This window comes from Terrapene carolina, unplaced genomic scaffold, assembly GCF_002925995.2.
Source record: "Terrapene carolina triunguis isolate 2854851 unplaced genomic scaffold, T_m_triunguis-2.0 Scaffold85, whole genome shotgun sequence".
NCBI lineage: Eukaryota > Metazoa > Chordata > Testudines > Emydidae > Terrapene > Terrapene triunguis.
The window spans coordinates 8634251-8648017 of record NW_020664436.1 but is presented as its reverse complement, the minus strand read 5'-3'; the positions used below and the strand labels follow the sequence as shown (position 1 = coordinate 8648017).

The 13767-nt window shown below is 39.8% G+C and overlaps 1 protein-coding gene across 3 annotated transcripts in view; it reads left to right on the top strand.

Annotated features, from left to right (window-relative positions):
• Positions 1–13767, top strand: part of TTC27 (tetratricopeptide repeat domain 27) — a 164982-nt gene that overhangs the window by 34162 nt on the left and 117053 nt on the right. For 2 of the 3 annotated variants that reach the window (XM_026649783.2, XM_026649782.2), the window contains exons 6-8: positions 3552–3716; positions 6858–6994; positions 11728–11840. In XM_026649783.2, coding sequence (XP_026505568.1) covers positions 3552–3716; positions 6858–6994; positions 11728–11840 — 415 coding nt within the window. The remainder of the gene's footprint in view (positions 1–3551; positions 3717–6857; positions 6995–11727; positions 11841–13767) is intronic. The other variant, XM_026649784.2, reaches the window with a different exon arrangement.

Genomic DNA, 13767 nt, shown 5'->3' with positions numbered 1-13767 from the left:
TTCCTGAAAAATGTGACTTTATGCGAAACGATGTTCAGCAAATCCAATTTCCCCATAAGAATTAATGTAAATGGGGGGGTTAGGTTCCAGGGAAATTTTTTTCACTAGACAAAAGACATTATATACATACACAGTATAAGTTTTAAACAATTTTAAACAAACAGTTTAATATTGTACACAGCAATGAATGATTGTGAATCTTGGTTGAGGTCCTGGAGTAAGAGGGTGGAATATTTCCCAGGGAATGCCTTGCTGCTAAATGATGAACTAGCACTCGGCTGAGCCCTCAAGGATTAATAAGCTGTTGTTAATGTAGCCTCACACTCTACAAGGCAGCATGGACTGAGGCAGGAAGTAGGAAACACAATAGATGCAGGGCAGTAGCTGCAAACACTTCCCTGTAAAAACTGAACATGATGATGAGCCACGCTATCCAGCTGGAGAGCACCACTCCCTCCTCCTGACAGCATGTGCATGGCTGCACAGGTGCTGACTTTCCAAAGTGCTGGGGGGTGCGTGCATGAGTGAGAGAGAGAGACGTGCATTGCCCCTTTAAGTACGCTGACCCCACTTCAAGTACATTGCCCTTTTAAGCAGATCAGCCAGTTTCCAGCAAGCTCCCTCCTTTCTGTCCCTGAGCCCTGTCCCCCTCCTCCGCTTTGTGGAGAGGGGGTACAGAGTGGGGGCGGGGCGCAGGAGCAGGGGGACATCCTAATATCAGCACCCCTCTGCTTCCCTCCCCCAGCAAGCAGGAGGCTCCTGGGAGCGGCTCCAAGGCAGAGGGCAGGGCAGGAGCAGCACAGCAGTGGGGGGAGAGACAGTTGAACTGCTGCTGGGCAGCTGCCGAGCCACGTACCTTGCAGGGAATTTAGGGGAGCTGATGTGGGAGGGGGACTGCTGCCCCCCCCCCCCAGTTCTAATCTCCACAAGGAGGAGCTGCTCTTCCAGAGAATCCTGCAAGCAGTGGACAAAGCAGGCAGCTGCCAAACGACGCTATAAGGGAGCATTGCGCAACTTTAAATGAGCTTATTCCCTAATAGATCAGCAACGAAACAATGTTAACCGGGACAACTTTAAGTGAGGAGTTACTATATGTCGTGTGAAGCAATACTTCCTTTAATCTTACATGATGGCACATGCCAAGCTCGGAGTGTGGTGCAAAAGTTGTTCTTAAGGGTTTTGTGTTCATCTGATTATCACTTGCTGAAAGTTTTAATTTGTTTGTGCTTTTACCAATGCATATCTGTGTGAAACCCATCATTACAGGTTACTTCTAATGCGTTTACAGTTTGGGATGCAGTTTATGCTGGGGGAAGTTAAGATAGTGCTGTGATGCATTCCTTTTTCATTGCGCATGTGCTTCTCGCTGTCCATATCTGTATGTAACCCATCTTAACAACTTCGCTCTGATGTGTTTACATCTTGGGGTGGGTCTGTTTCTGGCAACAATTACGGCCATTGTTGCTTTGCATTGCTTTTCAGTTTGTATGTGCAACTTGGAACTGTAGCGGGGAGCCCATAGTTACAAGATTTCCACAATGTTTTATGGTTCAGTTTGCAGCTGCTGCAGGGGATTGTTGCAGTCTTCTTGTGACTAATTGGGTTTTGAATGTCCCTACTGAATACTACTATTTACATCTGCAACTTTACTAAGTTTCCCAGGACCTGCAACTGCACTAGACATCTCTCTCCTAAACCACTTTAAAGCTATGCTGGACTGTGCTGTGTTTTCCCCCAGACCAGACCACCCACCCCCTTTGCTCTGTGTGGCCCCAGAAGGCTGCCTGTATCCTGTTGATAGGCCTGGCCTGACATTCCAGCAAAGAAAAGGAAATTCAGAGAGAGACACTTCATTAAGTTACCTTGGTCCCACAGCTGAACCAGAAACCTCTCTCTCAGCCAAATGCAAACGTATCGTGAACTCTTCTGTTTCCCCCGAGACCAGACTTCCCACTCCATGCTTTCCTACAACATTCCCTGCCTGCCAGACGGTCAGGAAAGAGACAGAGGCATACTGATTTTTACGTTCCCAAGTTTCTATGGAATGTGGTCTGCACCTTAATCCTCGCTCCCTGTGATCGTAGATCTTTGGAAAACAGTAAACTTAATGTTTAAGATTTTTTTCCCCCCCGTAGGTGCATTTTGGGGTTGGGACAGAAACTGGTCGGGGGGAAAAAGGTGGAGGAGGTGGTATGGAGATGGGCTGTGACAGTGGCATGGCTTCAGCATTATTCCTCGCACACAGTAACACACAGATCAATGCTTGGCATATTATCGAGGGAAGAAAAATAATTGCACATAATTTCAAATATCCTTGATTTTAAAAGTGCAAACTTTGCACTACAAAAAGAGGGGAATATTTTGGAGGGAAGGAGTGGCTTGCATTATTAACTTACCAGCCTGGGGTTCTGCACCTTGCCGAGGCACCAGTCCATCTTCAGGGTCCTCCGTAAGGGCTTCTGCAGCCTGATCCTCCTCCTCTTCTGTGTATCAATAGTTTTCTGGCTGCTTTCTGGGTCTTCAGGGTTATCCTTGATATTTCTAGCTGCATCAGCACCCTTGTCACTGTCCCATTGAATGATGAGAATGGAAGGCAAGTATCAGGGGGTAGCCGTGTTAGTCTGTATCCACAAAAACAACAAGTAGTCCGGTGGCACCTTAAAGACTAACAGATTTATTTGGGCATAAGCTTTCGTGGATAAAAAACCTCACTTCTTCAGATGCATGGAGTGAAAGTTACGGATGCAGGCATTATATAACGACACATGAAGAGAAGGGAGTACCTCACAAGTGGAGAACCAGTGTTGACAGGGCCAATTCGATCAGGGTGCATGTAGTCCACTCCCAATAACAGATGAGAAGGTGTCAATTCCAGGAGAGGCAAAGCTGCTTTTGTAATGAGCCAGCCACACCATCAAGGACTCATTCACCTGCACGTCTACTAATGTTATATGTGCCAGCAATGCCCCTCTGCCATGTACATTGGCCAAACTGGACAGTCCCTAGTAAAAGAATAAATGGACACAAATTGGACTTCAGGAATGATAACATACAAAAGCCAGTAGGTGAACACTTCAATCTCCCTGGACATTCTATAACAGATTTAAAAGCAACTATTCTTGAACAAAAAAACTTCAGAAACAGACTTCAAAGAGAAACAGCACAACTAAAATTCATTTGCAAATTTAACACCATTAAGTTGGGCTTGAATAGGGACTGGGAGTAGCTGGCTGTAAGCCACTCAGTTTTCTGATAGCTGATAAAATGTTTTTGTGTGGCTGTCCCCACAGAGGAAAGCTTAAGAAATTTCTTAAATAAAAAATTTATATCTTTTTAAAAGTTCTGATTAGATTCAGGTAACATATTAACACCCACTTCCAAACTTTTAAATTTATTTATTTATTTGTTTTATTTTTTATAGCGGATGATGGGCCCACTGTAAGTTTAACAAACTTTCCTTTTTGGGATTATCAGTCAGTTTTTTTTCTTAGAACTTCATTCCCCTTAGGGTGTTCTGATGTCTTTTTTTCTTCTTGGTTTTTATTTTGCAGTGACAAACTTAGAGACTTTGTTCACAGATGATGAATATTGGCATTTGGCAGTTCAGTTCCATCTTGAATGTGCCTATACATTTTTGAATTACTATGAGTATAAAAATGCTAAAAAGCATTTCAGCGCAGCTAAGGACATAACCAAACTACAGATTAATTTGACAGGTAGGTTTTGTTTATAAATGCTATGAAAATGTGCTTTAACTAGCCTTGTATTGCTTGAGATTTTTTTAATGGCCACGAAAAAATAGAAGGTGAGGTAATGTTTGGGAAATGCTTGCTTGTTAAGGGCAACTGTTCATTTTAAGGGGCAGGGGATGGGGGAGAAGGGATTGATTCTTGATCTTGTAGCATATTCTGAATTTATATTGGTATCTGTGCATTTACAGTTTGTGCTTCTGTTCTCTTGTAAATAGTGCTGAGAGGGTGCAGAAGAAAGTCAACACATCCACTAAGATACTTAGTGTTGTATTGTGATTTCATTTCTAAAAGCACCACTTCCTGAAAAACTGCAGAATAGTAGGCAGTCATTGTTTGTTTGTGAAACATCATTGTAATTCCTGGAAGTACTCATGTACAACATGGAAAATGAAGAGTGTGTACACAGACTGTAAATAGTAGTAACAAATGGCGCAAACGGAAAGTCACTAAACTGTCTTGCTATTAGAAAATTAACCTTCTTTTCTGTGTCTTGTAATTCTATAGCAAGTGCAATGGACTTCATTACATGTGGGGTTTTTTCTTCTGTGTATCAATAGTTTATGCATGATTTATGAAAGAAGATGTAATGGTAACTCCAGAAATACTACAGAGGAAATGGAGAGGACGGGAATAGAGGGAAAATTCCCCTAACTTGTAAAAATTTCATATCTGCCAAGATGGGACAAGATCTTAAAAATATCTGTCTCCACATCAAATTGACCAAGAAAATTATATACTGTACAGTATTCATAGTAACCTTAGTTACAAGCTTTTAATACGTGGTTTTCTTGGTCAAAACTAGAATAACATATCCAATATATGAAATCTAAAAAGTGGATCAAGCGATGTCATTCACCAGGAAGGAAAAAGATTTTATTTTGGTTTCTTTGTGTGGTGGATGGTAATCTTTTAAAATCAACTTTCCACTATCTGAGGAACTGCTTCATGTATTACTGCACTAGGACACATCCTGGTATGTTTCTAGTATTCAAGCAAATCCTTAAAGTCAGTGAATCTCCAGACCTGGCTGGTAGCATGATTCAAAATTTTGGACATAAAAATTGAAACCAATTAACTGTTGGATAGTCTATAATGATGAAACAAGAATGCATGGAGTCTGGATGGCTCAGAGGATTGGTAATTTGATTGTCTCACCTCTGTGACACTGAATTGAGTCTAGTATATTTCAGTAGTGTGCAAAAGTAGTTCTAAAGATTGTTCAGTGCTTATATGGTGTCATCAGTCCAATTCGTAATGAACAGGTGTTGACATCACAGAAAACACTATCCTGTCGTTTGGCAATGTTGACAGACAGGACAAGAATTGATTGGCTGTAGAAACATGGAAATTGAATTATCTTTACAAACCTCCATATGAATTGGTTCCTCAGAGCAAGGCTTGGGCTTACTGGCTGGGCTGTACAGAGAATCTTGAACTTCTGTTGCCTCTGTTTATACTCATGCCATAAATATAGGATTTCCCAGCTGTAAATGGGGCACTTTTTGTGAACACTAAGTTTACTTATAAGTCTTTAAAAATGTCTAAGACTGTAAACAAAAAAAAGTTAAATCTAATTTTCACCTGCATATTTCATTCATATCTGGGCCCAAATGGAAAATCATGTATAGTTGTTAAACGAATTGTAAATATAGTGTTTAAACTTTAGAACCTGACTTCTTCCCATTTTTCTTCAAGCGGTATATTCACATAAGTGTTTTTTCTCTTAACACTTAATTTTAGTCATCCTGTAATAAAAACGTGGTGTGCATATTGAATGTCCTTGTGCAACGTTCACGATGTGAACTCACTGCGGAAAATAATTGCAAAAATCATAGGACTTCTTTCCACATAATTTGGAATTAATTCCCCGACTTTCTAACTGGCTCCACGCTTTCTTCGTTATTCTCTATTTTAAGGGATCAGTAATTTCCTAATTGGTCTTTGATACAAATTGAATAGCATGTTCTCCTTTCAGAGGGCCCTAGTACTTTAAGGATTAAGTGGTACATGGTTACAAAGCTGGTTGCAATAGGTTACAAAGCTGGTTGCAAAAAAATGTAATATATGAAATTGATGCTACAGCCAAGACATGACATTCTGTTATGTTTTGAATTAAGTGGATGTTAACGTTCTAGTATGTTGATATTCTAAGGTGGTTTTGTTAGTTAACTCAAATTGTTTTCAGTTCATATATTTAAAAAAATAATCAGTGTCCTATGGTATGAGAATCAGAACATAAAAGTTTAACAAGTTAAGGGACAAAAAAAGCCCAGCAATGACAGTTGACTTTTGTCAACTGTTGCTTGATTTTGCCTAAAAAGGCTATAACTATTTTTTTTCTTAATAAGGGGCTTTAGGGAAATTACTCATTCAAATTTAAAGATTTAATCTAGAAAGGCTATTGTTAAATGGAAAAAAATAGTTTGCTGCACTCGATATATGTGTGTTTTCAATTACTACTTTAGCCAGAGGTTAGGATAACCCTAGAAATGAATTGTGGTGATCATGCATTTCTCTCAACTAAACTTGTTGTAGCGAGACTCCTAAAAGTATTGTGGTTTCTCTCAGTAAATCTATCAGAAGGGTTACGAAGATGTCTAATGTGAAGGCAAATGAAATGAACATGTGGGGATTGTTGGCATTCAAGACAAACTTGCTTTGACATTCATGTTTTGGCTGGATAGTAGGAATGTTACATCATCAAAAAAATTCTGGGTTAATATGAAACGTGCAGTCTCCAGCAAATATAATTTTAAAGCTTTTTAAGAAGAATTTCATTTTTAAAAAAATGAAATGTCAAATAATTATTTAATGACTATAATCTTTATTCACTGAACATTTTTTCATCATGAAAATATATTTATATATTTATATTTTAAAGAAAAGGTGATAGTCCCCAGACAGAGTCCAATAGAGAGCTCTGAATTTTAAAGTCCAATATTTTAAGAACCAGGCTTAGAAAGAAATACAAAATGCTCCTGGATTTTGTAGGTTAGTTCTCATTTTGTTTTTATTTTACATGAAATTTGTAAGTAAATACATTTTCCAGAAGGTGTTGGAGATCCTGATTCCTCTTAATAGTCAATAAATCTTAATTTTCTGTAGGTGCTTTGGGAAAAAGGACACGATTTCAGGAAAAGTCTGTAGCACAGCTGCTACTTGATGTCCAAAGAAAAGATGATGTCCTCCTTTCTCACCGTGAGCTAAGCCCAGCACCTACTGCTCTAGAAAATTTAACAAAGGTATGCACTGGAAAGAAATTGTTTGTTCTTTAGTAGTTCACGATTTTTAAAACCCATTTGAACACACAGCAAAGCTTCTTTTTCTGGAACATTTGTGGAGAGAGGTCGGGATGTGAGTAGGATGGACTTATTTATTATTTTGGAAGAGTTTTGATAATGATTTTGGGACTATTAGTAGTGGATTTACTTGGTTTAATTCGTTTATTGTGAATTTTGAGTTTTGTAAGGGACAACCAGAGGTTAGGACAGGTATTTCTATTATCTGTTTTATAAATCTAAATAAATTACAAATAAATGTATATAAATCCCTAAGATGGGTTGTATGGCTTTAGCGACTGTCTTATTCTATTTGATGCACAGAGATTTTCATGTGTAGATCATATCCAGATATTGTGATCATACATTCACTTGGCACACGTTTTCCTCTTAAACTCGTATAGTGCACAGATAAAGAAGACTGCTGTTTAATTTAATAATGTTTTAAAGAAAGTACACCTATTAATCAGGCCTCTGTCCCTGCCCTTATTTCCTTCTCCCTGAGAGAGACGCTTTGGACCCTTTCATAGCCCAAAATGGAACTACTGAAGTTCACCTGGTCATCAGAGATAACACTGCATTACCATGTAGGTTTCTAGCACCTGAGCCCTGTCTCTCGCACTTTAGAGTAAAACTAGCATTAAATGGTTAGGAGCTAAGTCTCTAGAAGTGCAGAGCAATTTCCACTGACCTCCAAAAATCATTCTGGGGTGCAGTCTGGACCAGTAAGGGTTGTGTCAGTGCCTGCCATGCAACCCTAGGTGCCTTAGAAGGCTTTGCTGCTGCTGTTCACAACCATCCAACCAGCATGTAGGTCACACCTTGAGTGTCTGTGTATAGCTGCAGGCCCTGGTCCAGCAGCTCTGACTCCAGCAGCTTGCCAGCAACACACCAGTCACACGCTGGCTTCCTTGGTTACTACTTGCAGGCTGACCCCAACACACTCCTACTCTGAGATTTTCACTAAAACATGTGCTTTGCAATATCTAGCCCTCTCCTGGACAGTTCATATATTAAAGTTCATTGCCCGTGTAAGGAATCAATATTCAACAGTTTGTTACTTTAACTTGAGTTATCAAACAGTTCAGTTTAAACACAGCACTGGATTGGTTTAAAGTAAAAATAAAACAAGTTTATTAACAAAAGAAAATAGGATTTTAAGTGAATTCAAGTGTAAGAGATAAAGTTAAAAATTATTATAAGCAAATAAAAGCAAAAACATGTCTAAAAGTCTAAAACTTAATCTAGTAAATTTTGGTTCAAGACTTTTGTTCAAGAGGGCCTTTCTCATCCACAGTCTTTCAGCAAGATGATGGCTGACCCTTTCCTCGGTCAGTATGTCTCCCAGAGTCCCAAAGGTGATGGTGCCTTTGTTCTCTTAGGTGAACAAGAGAACTTGGGATTTTCTGCCCCTTTCTTTTATAGTCCAGTGAACATTTAAAGTGGATTCATCTGAAGGTTACTCTTCAAAGTAAAGTTTATACAAGTAGTAAGGAAGGCAACATAAAGTCTTGTGGCGAAGGAGCCTCCATGCTCTTTCTTCCCCACCTGTGTTTGCTGAAATGCAAACTGTGCCGTTTCCTGCCATCACCTCCTAGGGTTGCCAACTTTCTAATCGCAGGAAACCGAACACCCTTACCCCACCCCTTCCCCAGGACCCCATCCTGATCACTCCATCCCCCTTCCCTCTGTAGCTCGCTCTCCCCCACCCTTGCTCAAATGCTCATTTTCACTGGGCTGGGGCAGGAGGCTGGTGTGTGGGAGGGGGTGAGTGCTCCAGCTAGAGATGCAGACTCTGGAGTGGGGCCTGGGATGAAGGGTTTGGGGCTGAGGAGTTCAGAGTGTGGGAGGGAGCTCCGGGCTGGAGCAGGAGGTTGGGGAGTGGGAGGGGCTGAGGGCTCTGGCTGGGGGTGTGGGCTCTGGGGTGGGACTGGGGATGAGGGGCTTGGGTTTCAGGAGGGGGCTCCAGGATTGAGACAGGGGATTGGGGTTTGGGAGAGGGTGCGGGCTCTGGGAGGAGTTTGGGAGCAGGCTCAGGGCTGGGGCAGGGACCTGACTTTTAACAGCCTGGTCAGTGGTGCTGACCGGAGCCTCCAGGGCCCCTTTTCAACCGGGTGTTCCGATCAAAAACGACACCTGGCAACCCTATCCGCTCCCCCTGCTGTCTTGCTGACCCTGTTTCCTACTTATACAGTAACTCTTCACTTAAAGTCATCCCAGTTAACGTTGTTTCATTGTTATGTTGCTGATCAATTAGAGAACATGCTCGTTTAAAGTTGCGCAATGCTCCTTTATAACGTTGTTTGGCAGCCGCCTGCTTTGTCCACTGCTTGCAGAAAGAGCAGTCCTTTGCAGCTAGCTGGTAGGGGCTTGGAACCAGGGTGGACCGGCAGCCCCCCATCAGCTCCCCTAAGTTCCCTGTGTGGCAGCCGCCCAGCAGGCTATCAATTGCTGGCAGTTCAGCTGTCCCTCCCACCATTGCCATGTGCTGCTCCTGCCCTCTGCCTTGGAGCTGCTCCTGGAAGCCTCCTACTTGCTGTGCAGGGGAGGGGGGAAGAGGGAGGCTAATGTCAGGGTGTCCCCCTCCCTCCTGTTCAGGCACAAAATTTGCTTGCCTGTCCTTTCATTATTTTCATCTTATGGTTATCATTCTGGCACTTGACTCACTCATCAAGTAAGATGACTTGCATGTCCAAAAAAACTTGTTCCAGGAGTGTGGGAAAGTAGAATTTCTTAATGCGGAGAGAATTAAATAGTGTATCATAATGCATAAAAGTGGGACAGTTAAGGCTGTGTGTAACTTCTAAATCTGGCATTTGCTGATTTTTTTTTGAGAGCATACTTAAATTCCTCTGTGTTCTGTGGAATATGGAAAAGTCCACTTGACAAAAAACCTATTCATTGCAATATATGATGAATAATAATTGTACAAAACAAAGCCAATATAGCCATCTGACTTTGTGCTTGACTAGATACAATCAAAGTGACATAGGTACTCTCTAATGCCATCTGGTGCTGGCCAGCTTTAAGGTACTTCTTCACTATGAGCTAGGGGTGTGATTGCCCTACTCACATACACATACTTGTACTAACTCTCATTGAACTAGTGAGAGTATAAATTGCAGTGTAGCAACAGTAGTGTGGGTAGCAGCAGCAGAAACTCACCCACTGGTTTTCATGTGCGCTTAGCAAGGGCAAGCTGTGCCTCTGCAGCTGCTATCCATGCTACCATGAGTACGCTATTTGTTAGCTCTGTGAAAGCAAGCATGAGTATGTGTATTCGGATCACACCCTTAGCTTGTAGTGTAGAGGTATCCTTGGTGTGTTTGGTTGCACCACAGAAAATATATTTTGTATCTCAGAACAAACAGTTTCAAACTTCCTTTTTGTTGCAGGAAGGTAGAAGAATAGAGCTGTGGGACGGTAAATTTCAGAGGCCTTGTCTATATAGTCAGACTTACATGGGTTAAACTAAATCTCTTAAAATCATGCCTTTAGTTAATCATGTTACTGTGCGGAGACAAGGCCTGAGATGTGGGGTGTTAGTTTAGGTCTCTTAATGCAGTTCAGGTGTGTTGAATGTTGTTGGATTAGTCTAAATTGATATCTGAAAACACAGTCCTGATCAGCTTCTTTGTTTTTTTGCATGTAGTTTGTCAGCTTGGATTGTAAAAACGTGTAAGACATGATCTAATCTCAGTATAACATATTTCAATTGACCATCTTACATAAGTAAGTTAACACTAACTGAACCTGTTCAGTCAGCCTAATGACTGCTGTAAGAAAATTTCTCTGGTTTGTAGACTAGAACTTGGAAACTGCTTATTGATTATCTTATAATTCCTTAATGCAACTTCAGTTACGTCTGATGAAGTAGAATCAGCTGCTCTCTTCTTAAGAGCCTGGCTCATATTGGAAGAGGATGTAGCATTTTTGGTTGACTGTGTTTAGTCAATACATAGAAACTCTGGTGAATACCAACATACTCTTGAAATGTACTTTCAGTATACTTTAAAAACAGAACAGAGATGCATATTTTCACATAAAAACCCTATTTGTTTTGAGGGAGGAGATGAATAGAACTTCTTTGTTTTATTTGACATATTGTTTTAGTTCTAAGAATTTTGTACTACCGCCAGATTCAAGCTTTTTGGCCTCATGATTAAACTTCAAATTATTGACCTTAGATTATTTTTAGGGCTTAACATTAACTTCAACATTTACAGGGTCAGTAATCATAAAACATTGCATGTTCAATGAGCATTGAAACGTAAGGTAATTACTGAGAACCACTGTAAAATCTATCTTCTCTTGTGACAAACCATAAAAACTGGAGAAAAAAAAAATCAGTGAAGATAGTCATAGTTGTTGCCCTTCTCTCTCTTGCAGACAATATTCATTTTCCTATTAGACCACTGAAAATGCCCCTAATGTCACATCTTTGACATTCTGCATCACAAGGACTATCCTTCTGGCAAAAAAGGACTGGATGATGCTCCTTTCCACTGTTCAGTCAGCTGGAGAGGTTGCTGCTAAAGAATTATAAAAGCTGATTTTCAGTTCAGTTATTTTATAAAATATCTGTTGTGACATTCAAACAGTTAAATATGTTCTCTTGTGATATTAGGGGCAACAAAATAAGCTCAAGGTATTACTATAATATTTTGTCATTTACTTTAAAATGTTTTTTTCAACAGAATTATGATTTAAATGATGACACAGTGCTAAATGAGATAAAATTAGCAGATGCTAATCAGTACCAGTTGCCTGACTTATGTGCAGAAGAACTTGCTGTTATCCTTGGAGTTTGGTAAGTTTATTGGTATGTTTGTTCCTTTTGTAAAATCTCCCTTGAATCTTGTGAAGTGTTAAAAAATAAAATCTCAGTGAAATAGGCCTTTTTAAAAATCAAGACTAGAGCATATACTAAGCTATAGTCTTGATAAAATCTTTCCTTCCAGAGCAGGGGGACAGCTGCAGGGAGTTCCAGCACTTCTGTTTTTAGGACTTGAGTACTGACATACACGTATGTACAAGCATGTGTGTATCTTTCACTACATCACCTTACTTTAATGGATGGCCTCACAGCTATACTTGCACTAATTTATTATTAATGTATCTACCTAATGTGATGGATTAGTTTTTCTTAACATAATTGTATTTTCCTGTACTTGAGTGGTTCAAATTTTGGATAAAAATCAGTAAAAACAGAATTATAGTGATTATAAAACCTGGGAATTTTTCAGTGAAAGTGAGTAAAAACTGAAAATGAAGGCCCTTGAGCATATAAAGTGCTGAATGAAAATTTCACAACAGACTAGATAAAAGGAGACACAACCTGTGTGTGGATATCTCTCACAGTTTAGAAAATTAATAAATGTCCAATGATATCAGCAATGCTACATGAAGCACTATATCACTGTGACCCCGTGAAAGCCTCTCTGTGCCTTGGTTTACCCATTCCTTGAATGGATACATAACTGTGATTATCTACCACATAGTGATGAGCCTTTGTTAATGTTTGTAGCACTCTTCTAGAATTTACACTGAAGGACAATATAGAGCATGAAATTAGTAATGAATGATATTTAACTTTGAAAATTACTAAATTGAACTGATTGGGAAGGGACTTATACATAATTCTATGTGTGTACAATGCCTACTTCACACATGGGCACATAAATGGTGATTATAAATAAATATACAAACAACAACCAATTAAAATATAAATGCTGCTAATGTGATCTTAAGATCATACAGTCCAGGAGGGAAGGATGAATTGTACTTGATAACATTTGTTCTTCCCCTTGTTCGATACATTGACTTGTCAAAAACATGCATTTACTATTGTAGCAAAAGTAGTAAAGAGAGTCAACCAATAAATAAATTAACAGCAGACTCTCCAGACGTGTTGAAAGGAAGGATTCTCTAAACTTAAGTGAGCTTCCTTTTGTGTTGCAAAGCATGTACCTGCCCAACTCCAGGGTGAACCCACAGGCTTTGACTTTCAGCTCCTGTGTGGTTTTGATTGTTGGTGGACGAGTGATGCTTTTGAGTGACTGCCCTTGGCACATTGTCATGATAAAGGATATAATATGTTATGGGAGGAGTTAATAGAGTAATTTCCTAGCTCAAGGCTCAAGATTCCTTAGTTTGGCGCCCCAAAGAATCTGCAGTTTTCATTAGCTTTCAGTTTACAAATCATTTCTGAAATGATGCAGACCTTGCTTTGTTCTGGTCTGTTCTTGTAATTAGTGTTCAATACCACTTAAATGGCATACATTGCTGGCTCCCATTCTTAGCAATGAATTTTTTTCCGAATGTAAATAAGACTTTGGGTTATGGAAATCCCATTGAAATCGATGGGAGCTTTGCCATGGCTAAGAGAAATTCAGGATCTGGTCCCATGTCTGCAGCAATACTTGGGGACATCAGTGCAAGTTAGATATTATTTCAGCTATTCAGGAAGTATTTAACTACAAATACATAGGATGCAATTGAATTCACAGAACACAGAATGTGTCCTCCTGCAAAAATTCTTAGATTCAAACTGGTTAAAATGCTTAAGTAATGAAACAAAATACTATTGCAAATGTTTTCCCTCTAATAAAATTTTGAGAGGATATTAAATGTTTTTAAGTCTTAATACCTCATAGCAGATGTCTGCATAACAATCCAAGAAACACCTCATGCAGTATATTTGAGCCAATATGGAATTAATGTGTTTAAGCTCAAAC